This window comes from Tauraco erythrolophus, chromosome 24 (genome assembly GCF_009769465.1).
Source record: "Tauraco erythrolophus isolate bTauEry1 chromosome 24, bTauEry1.pri, whole genome shotgun sequence".
NCBI classification, from domain to species: Eukaryota; Metazoa; Chordata; class Aves; order Musophagiformes; family Musophagidae; genus Tauraco; species Tauraco erythrolophus.
Window position 1 is genome coordinate 4,226,228 of NC_141488.1, and position 16,291 is coordinate 4,242,518.

The window sequence follows — 16,291 nt, forward strand, 5'->3', positions numbered from 1 at the left end:
AACGTAAACGCCGCAAGCGATTCGTTACAAGAAATAAAACCTCCTCAAAGCCGGGGGGGTGGTGGTTGCAAATCTCTCGAGCTGGAGGAGAAGGAACGATCGCGTTTCAGAATGTGAACAACAAACCTGCCAGAGCAGACACGGTCGCCAAGGGAAAAACATTTGGCTAAGGAAGAGCGTTTGTAAAGCTGCTACCGAAGGAAGTGCAGTAAGAAACGTTTAAAAAGCCACTGCCTCAGTGATTTTCCAGGATAGCCTCGCAGTCTGTAGCTTTGCAGAGCTTGGAAAACCATGCAGAGCACATCAGATGCAACCATTTGTACCCCAAAAAAGCTCCAGTTATTGTATTCAATAGCAAAAGTGAGGTGGTTTCCCCTGGATCATGGTCTTTGCCATCCTAAAACCTTGGGGTTCTGCAACATGCGTCCTCATCTGCCTCCGGAGACCGAGGCCCCCCCAGGAGCCCCTTCCCCAGGGTGTGGGGAGCTCGTGATCAGCCCCTCCAGATATTCCGGAGCATTTGGGAGCCAAGAAGTTGCCAAAGCAAGTTTAATTCAGCTGCTGTTCTTTGCCACTGTCTGTGGTTCTCTGCAAATCACTAACAGATAATATTTTCATATTCTGGCTCTCTCCACGTCCCCTGCTTTCTGAATAATTACCTTGTTTGTGCGAGCCGTGAGAGGTTTTCACAGATAATTCATCCCAGCACTGAAAGGCAGCCAGCTTTTGGGCTGGAGCACATTTTCTGGCCACCTGGCATCGGCGCGCAGAGGTCTGCGCTGGAGCACAGCTGCCTCCGGAGGGAACCGCCGGATCCAGGACAGCCGAGGGCAGGGCGAAAAAGCCAAACCCAGCTGAAATCCCAGCCGCCTTTCCTCGGAGAATAATTTCGCTTGGCAAACTCAGCCCACCCCGAGTTTCTGGATGTGTGGACAGATTGATCCCGCAGATCTGGATGCTCTCACCCGCAGAAAGGCCGTTTCGCTGGAAACAAAAACACCTCTCGGGAGCTGTTGGTGGAGGTGTGCCGTGTCTCAGCTCGCTCTCCGTGTCCCAGCTGGCGCTGGGCTCTGCGAGACTGGGCGGGTCGGAGCCCAGTGTGGAGCTGGGATCGCCCCAAGGTTCCCATCCATGTCCCAGCAGATGAGTTGCTCCAGGGCAGGCAGGAGGAGTTGATCATCAGAGCCAGACCACCAAAGATGTTGGGTAATTGCTGGCATCACTGTGCTGAGGGGCTTCAATGAGACAACATCAGCAGCCCTGGCCTACAGCCTCCATCATCCTGATGGAGAGCACAATATCCTGATCTTCAATCCGGGCTGGGAAGGGCGTCAGCAGCTCCATCTTCACCATAGACAGACATTGTTGAGGTGAAAGTCATGGCTGGAGACACTCACCTGGGAGGCGATGCATTCAACAACCAGTTGGTGGGCATCTTCATGGATGAATTCTTCAAGAAGCATCAAGAGATCATCAGGAAGGACGGACGAGCTGTTTGGAGGTGGCCAAACAGATTCTCACCTCCGGCGTGAAAGCCACCGTCAGCTTGGGCTGCCTCTGACGGGATCGACTTGCAGGCAGACGTTACACGTGCCCAGTTTAAGCACCTGAGCATCAACCTCTTGGTTGGCAGATGCCAAGAAGCAGCAGCTGAACAAGGAGGAGACCCTGAAGGTGGCAGAGGACCATGAGAAATACTGAATAGAGGATAGAGTGCAGGACTGAAAGCTGACCACCGAGGACTACCTCCAGTCCTGTGCTCTCAGCGTGAAGCTGACCTCTGGAGACATCTTGAACTACTTCACCCTGCAGACCAAGAAGAAGATGGGATTCTCAAGGGGACATACGGGAGGCAGGTGCCCAGTCCTCTCAGCTTTTGCTCTCCAGGCAGTGTTTCCTCCACATAAAGCACCCACCAGCCTCAGCTGATGTTTCACCATCAGGGTAAGCAAATTTGGGGAGTTCCCTATATGACTGGCAAGCTGGAAGTGCAGGGTATGCCGGCAATGTGCCTCTTCCAAAGGCAACCTTCAGCGCACACCTTTAGGCCAGCTTTGCTTTCAGTAAAAAAGCAAGGTTCCGAGCGGTTGTTCTTTGCTGTGCTCTGCAAAACCTGGAGCGACTCCGAGGTTTGGGTGTTGAGGGAAGTCTGGAGGTCGCAGCTCAGCCAGGCTGGGAGCCAGAGCCCAAGGCTGGCCCTGGAAACAGCAAATCCCTCTTTGGGTCTGTCCATTCTTATCTTCTCCTTTTTCAAATATAATGAATGGATTTTTTTTAATTTTTTTTTTAATTCCCAGACATCCTTAACTACCCACGCTCGGAACTGCTATCCCTAATGCCACAAATGCAAAATTTCAGGCTCCTGCTAAACACTTCCTGGGGCTGCAAAACCTCCAGCTCTTGAAGCCACCTGCGTGTTCAGCAGCAAATTCAGAACATCGCCTACCCAAAGGGAGCCTGAAAGTCACGGTTCCCTGAAAGTCAAAGCATGTTTTATTGACTGCAGTCAAGAGAATCAAAGATCTGGAGACCTGGACTCCCACAGAATAAACCACATTATTCCTGCGCAGTGATCATTTCTCTCCCAGACGTGAATTCGAGTCAGCACCCCTGCTGGGAATGATTAAAGACCACTTCAGAAATCAGTGCAGCAAATTGTAAAATAAGCAGGTGAACAAGTGAAAGAAAACAAGAAAATATTATGACCTGCCACCCTCAATCGGGAGCAGTCGCATCGCCTGGAAGGACGCGCTGCTCCCTGGGTGCAGCAGGGAATGTGGTGGTTAAAAAAATAAAAGGGTGTAGCTGTGGGGAAAGCCACGTCTCAGCTACCAGAAACCCATTTTGGAGGAAGACGGAGCCTCTGCATGCATGGATACAAGCCAAGGCTGATTTTTCCCCTTTTGTAGGCTCCCCTCCCCACCTGCCTGATGGTTAATTTGGCTCTGGAATTGGGAAGGCAGAGCCTGGCAGTGCCAGTAGCTCCCACCTAGGAGCTCTGGGCTGCCCCACTTGGTGCTGCCTGCCCGGCTCCGTCCCCAGGCTGGAGGTGAGCAGGGCACCAGGACCCCAAGAATGAACATTCACTCCATGCCAGCATCCAGCCTGGACACTCCAAGAGGAGCACCGGCCTTGCCAACCCCCCGGCTCTTGGTCAGGCTTCCCCATGGCTGTGCAGTTTTGGGGTAAAGCACTGGAGCAAAGGGAAACAAAAGGAGCACATAGCTCTGAGCCTGACTACTCTTCAGGAGGTTGGACAAAAAAAAACCCTGAAATATCCTGGATGAAATGAGCTTTGGGTCTCCTTTGGATCCATGGGGGTTCCCTCCATCCTAGAGGCTGTTGGCAGCAGCATAGGAAAGCCCCAGAAGCTCCGCTTTCCCCCTAAACAGGTGGGGAAACTGAGTCACCAAGCACTGACCCACATAGGAGCCTGGAGAGAGGCTTAGCAGAGGACCCAGATGTTCCGAGAGGCTGGGGACCGCTCACCCTGGCAGGGGCAGCTCCCTTGTTCCCAGTGTGACACCAGCTGCCAGGACAGGGCAGAGTCTGGCTGGGGAGAGGAGAGCCCAGCACAGCTTCTGAGAGTGGATTTAGGCTCCGTCCCACTGCTGGGAAGGGGGTGCTGGTACTTCTGGGAGTGGCTCTGGGGTTAGGATGCACATAAGCCAAATGGGGTGAGCCTGGGCTGAGCACTGGGTGAAACTCATCCCCCAAGAGGGCTGCAGAAGACAGTCACGGCAAGGGCTGTGGTTGGTGGGGGACGGGGTGGGGCTGGCAGAAGACACCTCAGCATCAGGAGGTGTTCAGTCAGGACAGGATCGGACTTGGATCAGACAGGATCACTTCTACAGGCTTTTATTGCCGAAATCATAAAATTCCTCTCCAAAGGGCTGGGAGCATCCTCTGACTTCCCAGTTGAGAGGCCCCCCTCTGCCCCACAGCCACCCCTTGGGGCCCCACATCCCTCTGCCAGCCCCCCTGGAGCTGCCCACGGAGACATGGAGGGGACAGGGCAGGTGTGGGGCCGTGTCCCATCAGGCCAGGATGGGGAAGGAGGCAGCAGTAGCCACACCACAGTTGTTGTCCTTCATGGCCATGAGGATGTAGCCGTCATTGCCCCAGTACGTGGACCAGGAGTTCTTGATGAGCCAGTAGCTCTTGCCATGCAGGACCCCATAGCCCACGGCCAGCACTGCGTGATCCAGTGCCAATGTCTCATTTCCTGGCCGGGAGGAGAGAAGAAAATGGAAACATCTCAGTCCCCATCCCTTGGAGCTGGAGATCGTTCCCGATGCAGTGAGTGGCCCCGTTTCCCCCAGCCAGGAGCTTGGCGGGGAGGTAAATCCCACCCTGCAAATATTTTTGTCTATTCCACAGCCAACCAGCAGGACATGGAACCTCCTGGCTTGGCCAGACTCACCGCAGTGGGGCTCCTCGTAGACACCGTTGGCGTAGAAGGCGAAGGACTTGTGTGAAGCGTCGATGTTGACGGCCACGGGGCCGTGCTTGACCAGTGCAGCCTTCAGCGCCGCGGCGCTGCCCCGCTCCACGCTGGCATAGCCGGCAAGCTGGGCCACCAGCTCCGACCCGTTGCAGTGGCAGTAGCCGTTCTAGGGGGAGAGGTTGAGGTGGAACTGGGGTCCCAGGGCAGGTGGGGGGGGTCCAGCCCACCCCGGGGAGGGGGAAGGAGGGCAGCTTGGATGGAGCATCCGTAAACCAAAGTAGAGCCTACATCCACTGCCAAAGGGGTGATGGCTGATTTGGGAGAGCCTGGGGGGGAGGACTGGGGAGGGGGTGGCACTGCACCCCCCTGAGCAGCTCTGCCACCCTCACCTGCCCCAGGTAGGGCCCGTAAGACTCGGTGCTGGCAATGCCACCGTGCTTCATGACCCACTCGTAGGCTCGCCACTCCTCGCCCCCATCACACGCCTGGTTCCCAAAGCCCCAGGAGCAGTCGATGAGGACTTGTTGGGACAGGGGGGTCAGCACGCCGGTCTGGGAGGTGGGGAGATGACACACTGTAGGGACAAGGCCAGGCACCCTCCAGGTGCCCTGACCATCCCTGTGGGGCACAGCCCTGCTTGCACCTTGAGGAAGAGGGCACCCTCCATTGCGCCCGTCGTGGCGAAGCTCCAGCAGGACCCACAGACAGCCTGGTCCTTCACGGGGGTCACAGCACCTGGGGACACATTTACCAGAGCAGTGGAGGCTGCTGGCTGTCCCCGCACAGACCCCGGCGCACAGCCGACCCCCAGCCCCATGCACGCCGTGAGCTCGCCCGCCAGTAGCACCAGTTGTCTCCTCACCATAGAGCCGCCAGTCGAGGCTCTCAGGCAGGTTGAGGCCGGCATAGAGCTCGGTGGGGAAGGGCTGCCCGTTGTTGGGAGCCCCGCTCCGGCGCCGGCCCCGCAGGGCGGCCAGTTCCTGGGGCGTGCGGTCGGCCAGGTGGTTCAGCGCCAGCGTGTAGGAGAGCGCGGCGCGGTTCCTCGAGTGCACGAACCTGCGGCAGAGCGGAGATGCTGTGAGAAGGGAGCAGGTAGGGGGTCCTGAGCACCACCCTCAGCCCATCCCCGTGGTATCCCGTACCGCATGTTATGAATGAAGGCGTGCTTGCGATGCTCATGCTCCTCCTCGCTGCTGTAGCTCTTCCCAAACCGCTCCTTGTAGCGGTGGAAGAGGTGGTGATGGATGTGGTCCATGTCTGGAGCCCTCCCCACAAATTCCTGCATGGGGTTGGCCACGATGCGGTGCTCGGGGCCCGCCGCGGGCCACTGCTCGCACTGCACCCCTGCCACAAAGCACGGAGGGTGGGTGATGGCTCCCGAGCAGGGATGGGCTCTCTCAGCCCCCCAGCTGGGATGCATGGCATGGTCACCCCCAAAACCATTGGGGCTGTCCATCCCATCTAGATGTGTGCATGCTGCAAGGGGGGGGGGGGAATTGCACCCACATCAGAGCTGCCACCCGAGCACCCACTATCCCACCCAGCACCAGGAGAGCACCCACGTCACCCCAGCTATTGATTACATTTCTCCCCTGCTTTTTCTCCCTGCCAAACCAATTCATCTAAATTATCAGACTTTAAAAAAAAAAAACAAAAAATCAAATTTAAAAGGTTGGAGGGATGCTCTGCTTCGGTGGCACCACCGGCCACAGGTTGGGCTGTGGGGTGGTGGGGGCCACTCACCCTCGGGGAGGTGGAAGACACTGGGGGGGAAGCGGTGGCTGAAGGAGGAGTAGTCGATCTCGTACTTGTCGTAGTGGGAGCCCAGGAGGCTGTTGAAGCCGCGCACCTCGTAGTGCAGCGGCACGGGGCCGCGGGCCGAGCCGCCCACCCGCAGCGTGTAGACGTTCTTCTTGCGGCCCCAGTAGGAGACGTTCTGCCAGACGGCGCAGCGCTGCCCACGGAAACGCTCCTCCCGCACCCACTGGGCACAGCACACGTGTCAGGGACTGGAGTGCCACGCCGGCACTGGCACCGCGCCCCCGGTGAGCTGGAGTGCCCCACAGTGCTGGCACTCCACCCGTGCACCCATCCTGCCAAGCTGGATGCAACCCCTCCATCTCCATCACCCGTGGCCACATCCAGCCTTGCAGTTAGTCATTCCTAGCCAGAGGGGGCAGCTTTGCCCACGTAGGGAGGTAGCCACTGGACACCCCACACCCATGGGGTCTCTTATCCCCCTCCCCATGAGAGTTCCTTGTCCCCCTCCCCTGCCCCATCCTGCATCCCGGGGGACCATTCCCTGGAGCTCACCTTGAAGTTCTCCAGGCTGGGGAAGACACTCTGTGGGGCGATGAGGTCCCCGTCGGTGCCGTTGATGCGGAAGCACTTGCGGACATTGACCTCTGTCTCCGTGGTCTCAGGAGTCACCTTGAAGCTGGCACCGAAGGGCTCGATGGAGCCAAACTGGTAGGTGACCACTTGGCCTGGGAATGGACACAAGGTCAAGCCAAGCCGTGGTGGTGGCTCCCAAGGCTTTGCTGGGGCACCTGAAGGTCCTAGGGCAGGAGGGGGATGGTGAGGGGTTGGGAGGGGCATGGACCCCTTTGTGCACCCACCGCCGTAGTACTCGATGCGGCTCTTCCCCCCGGTGAGGTTGTACCAGGCTTCGAAGGGCTCCCTGATCTCCGCGTAGGGCAGGTTGATGACTCCTGCGGGCACAGAGGGGCTGTGCTCAGAGCGGGGAACTGTGGGGATCTGAGCCCTGGGGGGCATCCCTGTCCCCCTGCACCAAGCCTGGGAGGGGAGCATGGGGACAGCAGGGAACACCTCAAGGCCCCACGGCATCACCCCCCTTCTCCCACCCAAGGCCACTGCCGGCAGCCCCACACCTCCGGGGGAATCGGAGCCTCCTCGGCTCAGGGGGAGCCAGTGGCTGGAGGCAGAGGACCCCCTTGTGCAGCACGGCAGTGGCACCGTCCCAGAGGGGTGCCCTGTCCCCAAGCAGTACCTGTGACATGGTAGATGTCCCCAAACGTGGGTGTCTCCAGAGGAGCTTTGCACTCTGCTCCTGAAAGAAAAACAAAACCAAACCCCAAATTTACACTGCAGATTTCCCACCTCTCCACCGCAGGGGCTGGCAGCGGTGCTGGTCTCTTGCTGTCCCATGGGAGAGGGGGACAGACCCAGGAGAGCCCATGCTGGTGGCAGGACAGAGACCAGGGGTCCCCAAGCCAGTGGTCCCCACTCCTCCACTAACCCTCTGGCTGACCCAGAACCCCCCCCACATCCCCACTCTCCCTGGAGTGCAGCCAGCTCAGAGACACCCCAAAACCCCCACACACACCCCAGGGTATGAGGGGAGGGGCAGCCATCTGAACCCCCATATGCCACACAAAAGCATGCCCACTTCTCCAGACATGGGGACAGGGACAGAGCAGCCCCCTCCCAGGTCCAGGACCCCCAGCAGCAGCCCAGGACCACCACAGTGCCCAGGCTAAGGGGCATGATGGCATCACCCAATGATGGGGGCACAGCATCTGTCCTCCCCACCCCAGACCTGGCCAGGGTGGGTGCTCACCCAGCAGCACAGCAGCCCCCAGCACCAGCAGCCACCCCAACCCCTCCATCCTGCACACCCCAGCCCACACTGCTGCCCTGCACCCACAGGTGACTTAAATACCGCTGGTGGGTGGGCAGAGAGCTGCTGGCAGCCAACGGGCAGAGCCTCGTTCTTCCCCAGGCTGTGGCTAGACCAAGGGGGGGTGTGGCTTTATGTTGCCCCCCTGGCCACCACGGGAACCCATGGATGCCTTTCCCACTCGCAGCAGTGTGGGTGCCGATGTTGGGTGCTTTGCGGGGCTTGGGGTGGGGGGAGCAGGGTGGGACCCAGACCCTTGTGGGCGCCAGGTGCCCAGTGGCAGGGCCATGCCCTGTGATGATGGATTGGGGGCTTGGTGGTGGGTGCTGGGTGGTGTCCCTGTGCTCCCACCCACTCTGCGTGGCGGTTTGCAGCCAGGCTTTGCCACATGTGCGAGCAGGGGGAGCATCTGCAGAACACTGGGGCAAGGAGGTGCAGTGACACCCTACGAGGCACCCCAAAACCCCTCGGGGTGCTCCCTACCCTCCTGGGACAGGAGCCAAGGTGCCCCCACCAAAGGCAGTGCTGGGCAGCCATGGGGAGACGGGGGCCGTTTGCATCTCTGCATCCTTCCCGCTGTACCATCAGGGCAAGCTCAGGGCTGCAATTGGTGGGGGGGGGGTTAACTGGAAAAAGGGGAAAGATGCAGATGAAATGTGGGGAGTTACGTGGAAAATCAGACGCGGGGAGGACAGCAGCGCTGCGGTGGCAGTGGAGTGGCCTTCACCCCTCCCGCTTGCCGCGCGTCCAGCTGGCCCCCAGCCCAAGGTGACGGCGAGCGCCCGCCCGAGCCCAAAGCAGCGGCGATAAGGGCTCGGCGCGCGCCGGCTGCACGTGCCACGGCGACGGGGTGAGCCGGGTTCGGCTGCACCCTTGGGTGCAGGGTGGGCTGATGCACCTCCCCAGGGACCACTGCTGCGGCTGTCATAGCACCCCGGTGCCCGAACTGCAGCCCACCCTGAGGAGGTACCAGCAAAGAGAGACCATCGGGGTCTGGGCGGAGAGACCCCCCCATCCCGATTGCAGGACCCCCATGCACCGACCCCCCCCTCTCCCAGGAGGGCTCGAATCCAAACTGGGAGCAGCCGGGTGAGCCATGGCCATGGCATAAAGTGCCTTTCCCCAGAGCGGAGCAGCCCCGTGGGGGGATCTCGGCTCGCGGCGTTGGCAAACACCGCCGGTGACATCCCCACCCGTAGCCACAACAGGGACCGGAGCAGTGGGGCAGAGGGTGGATGCCTTCCCCCCTCCCCGACATCCCTGCGCCTGGAATTTCTTGTCTCAGCAGAAATCCCAGCGCTTGTTTGTGCTCCACCTCGAGAGACAGGGCTGGAAAAGCCGCTCCCCTCGCCCTGGGTGTCTGGGATCGGCTGCCAGAGCCGGCTGGCTCTGCCAGGCAGGTCCCGTGCCCTCCCCGGGAGGCCCCTGCCATCCCACGGGACACAGAAAACAGGGAGACGTCAGGTCACGAACGTGGGTGGGTGGGCAGCAATTGAGTCTCTCCTGTGGAAGCAAAGCAGCATTTTGCCGGGGTCTTTATTGGCAAACTCATGGCTGGGTCCCCATCCAGCCCTTTGTCCAGCACCCCATGGCCCTGTCCCACCATGTCCCCTACTCCCTCCTGCATGACGTGTCACACGGAAGGCTCTGATCCAGGGATGGGTGCTGGGAGCATCACCCAGGGCTCTTCGGCAGAGCCAAGGAGTGGCTCAGGCCAGGATGGGGTAGGTGGCTTCGGTGGCCACGCCGCAGTTGTTGTCCTTCATGGCCATGAGGATGTAGCCATCGTTGCCCCAATATGTGGACCAGGAGTTCTTGATGAGCCAATAGGTCTCTCCCTGCAGGACCCCGTAGCCCACGGCCAGCACCGCGTGGTCCAGTGTTCCCGGCTTGTTCTCTGCAGGGGACGACACGGGACGTGGCTCATCTGGAGACCATCCTGGCAGCGTTGGGTGGGGACACACCGCAGGACCGGTTCCCTCTTTCACCCCTGGCCAAGATGCTCAACAACGAGGAGGGGATCCTGGGTGTCCTGGCACCTCCCTGGGCACCCAGGTCGTCCCATGCCCTGTGTGCCATGCGACTCACCGCACTTGGGCTCGTAGTAGATGCCGTTGGAGTAGAAGGAGAAGGTCTTGTGTGAGGCATCGATGCTGACGGCCACGGGGCCGTGCTTGTAGATGGCAGTTTTGACCGCCGTGATGTTGCCCGAGGTGACGTTGACGTAGCCCGTGATCTTGGCCAACATCTCGGACTGGTTGTAGTGGCACAAGCCATTCTGCAGCACCCAGAGCAGGGTGCGGACACACACACTGTGTCACCCAGAGCCCCCAGGTCCCCTCACTGGGACCCTGCTGTGACAGCATCCTGGCTCGGGTCCCTCTGTCCTCCCTTGCCCACTGCAGTGAGGACGTTGTCCCAGTTGCTGCAGGGACAGAGCGCTGCCCGCCCGTGGCGTGGGGAGCTGGCTCTGCACCCAAAGCCCTCGGGGGGCTGTTGCCTTCATCTTGCAGCCACAACCCTGTCCCCGGGCAGCCCTGCTCCATCCCTGCACCCCAGGGTACGGAGGGACCCACGGCACCACCCATGGGTGGAGGAGCCTTGTCCCTGTTTTGCAAGAAGGAGAAACTGAGGCACGTGGTGATGAAACCAACCGACGGAGCCCCAGGGCTTGGCTTTGGACTGTGCTGTGAACCTCATGGAGCCTGGGGACGAGGTGCCCTCCCCATCTTCAGAGCCCATCAGCACTTCTGACCCATCCTGATCACCCCACCGTGGCTTTAAAGCCAGGCTCAGGGGCCACATCCTGAGACCCGGGGGACCCCAGCAGGTGGATCCACCCTCACCTGCCCCTTGTAGGTGCCGTAGGACTCGGTGGTGGCGATGCCACCGTGTTTCTTGATCCACTCGTAGGCTCGCCACTCCTCACCCCCATCACAGGCGTAATTCCCGAAGCCCCAGGAGCAGTCGATGAGGACTTGTTGGGACAGGGGGGTCAGCACGCCAGTCTGCGGGGGGAAACATGCTGTAGGGACAGGGCCGGGCACCCTCCAGGTGCCCTGACCATCCCCATGGGGCATGGCCCCACTCACACCTTGAGGAAGAGGGCACCCTCCATCGCGCCTGTCGTGGCAAAGCTCCAGCAGGACCCGCAGACGGCCTGGTCCTTCACGGGGGTCACAGCGCCTGGGGACAGCGGGGTAGGGGGTGAGGGGCTGGGTGACACGGGGGGATGAGGGCAGGTGGAAGGGAAACTGAGGCAGGAGTTGAGGACCCGCTGTGCTCCCAGAGGCGGCACAGCCAGGGATTGGTGCTAATCGAAGATGGGGGGAATGCACCAGCAAACCTGCGGGACCCCCACCCTTGGGTTGGGGCGAGCTTTTCGGGGGTCACTCCCAGTTGTTGGGGACACAAGGGGAAGCCAGATGTGGCACCACCTCACATCTGGGCTCCCAGACTGAGCAAGGGCCAAGTGCCGTCAGAGCTGCCCCTGGCCGGACCAGCCCATTCCCCAGCTTCCAGCTGCTGAGCAGTGCGGGGACCGGAGAGAGATGCAGGTGCCAAGGGGCAGCACAGCCCCCTGGGCTCCGTGGCATGGGGATGGCGAGCAGGGTGGCTCGGCTGGACTTGGCACTGGCCGGGACAAGGTGTGTTCACACCCCCCGCATCGGAGCGCAACACCTCCCTGCAGCACCGCGCCGGCGAGACCCCCGTCCCCTCGACCCCGCACCTACCGTACATGCGCCAGTCGAGGCTCTCGGGCAGGATGAGGCCGGCGTAGAGCTCGGTGGGGAAGGGCTGCCCGTTGTTGGGAGCCCCGCTCCGGCGCCGGCCCCGCAGGGCGGCCAGTTCCTGGGGCGTGCGGTCGGCCAGGTGGTTCAGCGCCAGCGTGTAGGAGAGCGCGGCGCGGTTCCTCGAGTGCACGAACCTGCCGCCGTGGTGGGGACAGCGTCAGCTGGCACTGGCATCATCTCCCACCATGCCCGGGGATGAGGACCACCCCAGCTACCCGTACCTCATGTTGTGCACGAAGATGCTCTGCCTGTGCTCCAGCTCCCGCGCCGAGCCGTAGCGCCGGCCCAGCCGCCGGCGGTACTGGTGGAAAACCTCATGGGCCCAGGGCTGGTGCCGTCCCACCAGGTCCTCCATGGGGTTGGCCAGCACCCGGTGCTCCGCCGCGTTGTCCGGCAGGACCCCGCATTTCTTCGTCTCTGGGGAGTGAGGAGGGGACGCCGTCAGCCCGAGCCCTGCGGGCAGGATGGGGGGGTCCAGCCTGGCTCACCGTTGATGGGGAGGTCGAAGATGGAGGGGGGGAAGCTGTTGTCGAAGTCGGTGTAGGTGATCTCGTACTTGTCGTAGTGGGAGCCCAGCAGGCTGTTGTAGCCCCGCATCTCATAGTGGACGGGGGCCACCCCGCAGCTGGAGTTGGTCACCCACAGGGTGTAGACGTTCTTCTTCTGCGCCCAGTGGGTGACGTTCTGCCAGACGGCGCAGTACCGGCCCCGGTAGTACTCCTCCCGCAGAAACTGGGAAGGAAGTGGCAGCAGGGAGGGGGGGCTCTGGGTGAGGACCCCGCATCACCCCCTGTGCTCGCTCCTTCCCACCCACCGCCTTCGCAGGAGCCCGTTTGCTCCCAGTGCACGTCCGGCACTTTGCACCAGCCACCCACCTACACGGCCGGCCACGCGTGGGGCAAGGATTCGGGGTGCAACACCCCTGTCCGGCTCAGTGGTGCCCGGGGGTCACGCCGCCATGCACGGTGCTGTACGTGCACCCATAGCGGGGTGGCCTGGCTGCAACCCCGTCCAAAGCCTCCAGTTTTTTCCTGCGTGTTTCCAAGCTCTTGCCCCGCGGGCGCGTGTTTGGTCCGGTGTCCGGCTTGGTGACAGCCGGCTGTCCCCATCGCTCGTGCGCTGCACCCCTCCTGCTGCGCCCGGTCCTGCCGGAGGCTGGGGCCGGCCGGAGCTGAGCCGCCGTGCAGCGACTTGCCTGAGCCGTCCCGAAACGCCGGCGTTCGTGTGGGCTGCAACACGTCCCAACACGGCTGCCAAGGTTGGGAAAGGAGCTGGGAGTCCGGCCCCGATCCGGTTGGGGAAGTGACCCTCCCTGCGCCCCGGGGTGCGGGGGCATGTCCTGGCCTGTCCCAGCACCCTGTACCCTCTGGGATGGAGAGGAGCATCTCCAGCTGCCCAGCAATCCCTTCTGGAGCCTGAAGATGCTCCGGGCAGCAGGTGGGATCCGGGCTCCAGCTCCCTCACCTTGAAGCCATCGATGGTCGGGAAGACACTCTGAGCCTTGACCACGTCCTCCTTGGAGCCGGGCAGCTGGAAGCATTTCCTGGCGTTCACCTCCTTCTCGGTGGTCTCTGGCGTGATCTTGTACCGCATCCCGTAGGGCTTCACCGCCGCCAGCTGGTACGTTATCACCTGCCCTGTGCCAGCGGGAAGGGGAAACTGAGGCACGGTGGTTCCTACCTGCATCCTCGCTTTGCACAGGGATGAGGCTGGTGCAGGATGGGCATGGCCTGGAGCAGATGGGTGCCCGCCTGCTTACCTCCGTAATACTGGATCCGGCTCTTGTTTCCCGTCAGGTTGTACCAGGCTTCGAAGGGCTCCTCGATCTCAGCGTAGGGCAGGTTAATGACACCTGTGGGGGTCCCCAGTATGGGACACAGCTCAGCCCCGAGGCCTCAGCACCCCGGCATCCCTCCCTGAGACCCCCACACCCACAGAGCACACAGACTCGCAGCTGGCCGAGCACCCGGCTGTGGGACTCTGCCCTGGTTTGGTGCTGGGACAGCCCGATCCTGCCCGGTGCCGAGCAACCTCCGCTCCCCTCCGTGGCAAAGGGGTCCCATTACCTCGGACGTGGTAGATGGAGCCGAACTGGGGGGGGTGACGGGAAACCCCAGAGTCCTGTCCTGAAAGGCAGAGAGGAGCAGGGGTGAGTGGGGGCTGTGTCCCCCCTGCCAAGCTGGGGACGGTGCCGGGGGGGCAGAATGCTGCCTGAGCCGATGCTCCCCTTCCCTGCAGCCCATCCTGCGTGGGGCAGGGAGTGGGGGGGGGTCTTGACCAAAAGCAGCTCCACAAGGCCTGCCATGGGGCACCCACCCCCCCCAGGGAACCACAGGTGCTGGGGTGGCTGTTGGGGTGATGTCCCCATGGGAGGCAGTGTCACCCCCTCCAGGACTTCAGGTGATGTTCCCAAGGGGGGACACAGCCGAGCTGTCCCCCAACACACAGGGGAGGGTTGAGGGGTGTCGGAGAGCTGGCTGGTCCCTGCTGGCATCTCCCAGTGACCTCCCCAACCTCCTTCGGGGCTCCTTGTGCAACCCCATGCCAACACCCGCTGCTGGGAATGGGCCTTTCTCTCTGTCAGCATCTTCCTCCTCGCCGGGAGCGACCTGGCAGCACCTGCCCCATGCCAGCCCTGGGCAGCCGGGCCCGGACTCAACTCTGCTTCTGCACCCCAAATGTGGGGCAGGCAGGGACCAGCAGCCCCTGCTGCCTGCGCCCCGGGCTGTCCCATGGGTGCCCCTCACACCCTGGCTCTGGGCACCCACCAGGCAGTGCCTTTGGTGGGGGGATGGATCCAGCAACCCACCACCCTGCTCGGCTTTTCACCCACCCGGGAAGGGGGTCTTGTGGGGGTATGGACCCCCCCGCACCTCCATCCCCTCCCGCTGCTTCCAGCCATATCCCAGCTTCCCTGCCTACTCCAGGGAATGTCGGGCTAGGTGTCTGTTAAAGCCCATTTGCCTCAATTTAGCCCAATTTTCATGCCCCCCAGCCCCACCAAGCCCTCGAGCCATGTCTCCCCTCCACCTCCTCACCAACCCACCCCAACTCTCCCGTCTCTTTTGGGGGGGGGGGCTGTAAATTTGGGGACCCAACAAGCGAGCAGCCACAGCCCGCCCTGCGCTCCCAGCAACATGGGTGGTGGAGGGGTGAGACCTGCCTGGGTGCCCCCAGCTCCCATCCCCAGGGTGTCCACAGCAGGCACAGTGCCATGGGGCGACAGACTCACCCCGGACGGCGATGCAGAACGCTGAGGCCACTAGCCAGCGGAGAACACCCATCGTCGCTGCCCTGGCTCGCCCAGCACCGACTCTCACCCTTAAGCCGGAGCTGGCGGCGGTGAAACCCGGTAGAGCCAACGCAGAAACTGGGGCCCTCCCCAGAGGAGGGAAGGAACCGGCATCATGTGGTGCCTGGCGGGGTGCTGGGCGGAGGGGGCTGGGCACCCCGGGGTGCTTGGGAGGGAGAGCGTGTCTCGGCAGGGTCCCCCCCGGAGGGAGATGGAGAGGGGACGGGAGGTGCAGGATGAGCCCCGAAGAGCCATGAGCAGCGTCGGGGGGGAGAGTGCACGGTGGCTGGATTTATGGGGGACCCCCGCACGCATCAAACCTAAGGGGGGCTAATGGGTGCTTGAGGCTATACGTCCCACTTTGTGCAGGAGTGCAAGATGGGGGAGCCTCCCTGGGGCTGGGGGGCTCTAAGCCAGGCAGCCCCGATGCCAGGGTGATGGGCAGGAGGCAGTGCCCTAGCAGAGGGCCAGGGCTGCGAGTGGCTCGGCGTTAACCGGTCAGGCAGAGAGACTGGAAGCACTGGGGACCCCTTCGCTGGGGGGCTGGAAGGGACGGAGGGCTGAGCCAGCCATGGGGCACAGGTAGACCTGGGCACTCCACAGCCAGCCCCGAGGGGAGAGGCGGAGCCACCCCAGCCAGCCCCCAGGGTTTAGGCAGGGGGTTGGGAACGGTGCGTGTCACCCCCCCACTCCCTGCTCTGACTCTCTGACCTCAAGGAGGGAAACTGAGGCACGGGGGTGGCAGCCAGGCTGAAAGGCAGAGCCTCGTCCAGCGAGGCAAGGGGACATCTGCTCTTGCAGTGCGGGGAAGCCACCCACAGTCCCCCGTGCCCTTACCTGCCCCTGAGGGTTTTGGGGGACCCCCTTCCCCTCGCTGCCAGGGCATCCCCAGGCAATGGGGCAGAGATGGGGACACTCCTGCGGGGGATTTATGTCCCACCTTCCCCTTTCCATCCTGCACATGGAGAGCAGACTGGGACCCCTCTTAGCAAAGCTGCCCCCTCCCCACCCCAGGGATGTCCCATGCCAGACCGTGACCCCCACTTAAGCCCCTCTCCCCATAGTTTGCCGGACTGCCCCCCCCCCATGCTGCGTGCTTCCAAGGGACGAGTGTTCAG

At 62.2% G+C, this 16,291-nt stretch overlaps 2 protein-coding genes across 2 annotated transcripts; both read right to left on the minus strand.

The window, feature by feature from the left end:
• Positions 1–4,037: 4,037 nt before the first annotated feature.
• Positions 4,038–8,076, minus strand: LOC104383925 (digestive cysteine proteinase 1). The gene is made up of 11 exons (XM_086626210.1): positions 8,028–8,076; positions 7,458–7,517; positions 7,066–7,158; positions 6,761–6,933; positions 6,191–6,431; positions 5,590–5,791; positions 5,310–5,503; positions 5,091–5,182; positions 4,837–4,998; positions 4,424–4,613; positions 4,038–4,225 (listed from the first exon to the last, which is right to left on the minus strand). The coding sequence occupies exons 1-11, from the start codon at positions 8,074–8,076 to the stop codon at positions 4,038–4,040; spliced, it is 1,644 nt and encodes a 547-aa protein (XP_086482336.1).
• Positions 8,077–9,796: 1,720 nt separating this feature from the next.
• Positions 9,797–15,165, minus strand: LOC104384180 (digestive cysteine proteinase 1-like). Its single transcript, XM_086626204.1, has 11 exons — positions 15,114–15,165; positions 13,948–14,007; positions 13,641–13,733; positions 13,346–13,518; positions 12,370–12,613; positions 12,103–12,298; positions 11,822–12,015; positions 11,182–11,273; positions 10,934–11,095; positions 10,176–10,365; positions 9,797–9,984 (listed from the first exon to the last, which is right to left on the minus strand). The coding sequence occupies exons 1-11, from the start codon at positions 15,163–15,165 to the stop codon at positions 9,797–9,799; spliced, it is 1,644 nt and encodes a 547-aa protein (XP_086482330.1).
• Positions 15,166–16,291: the final 1,126 nt, after the last annotated feature.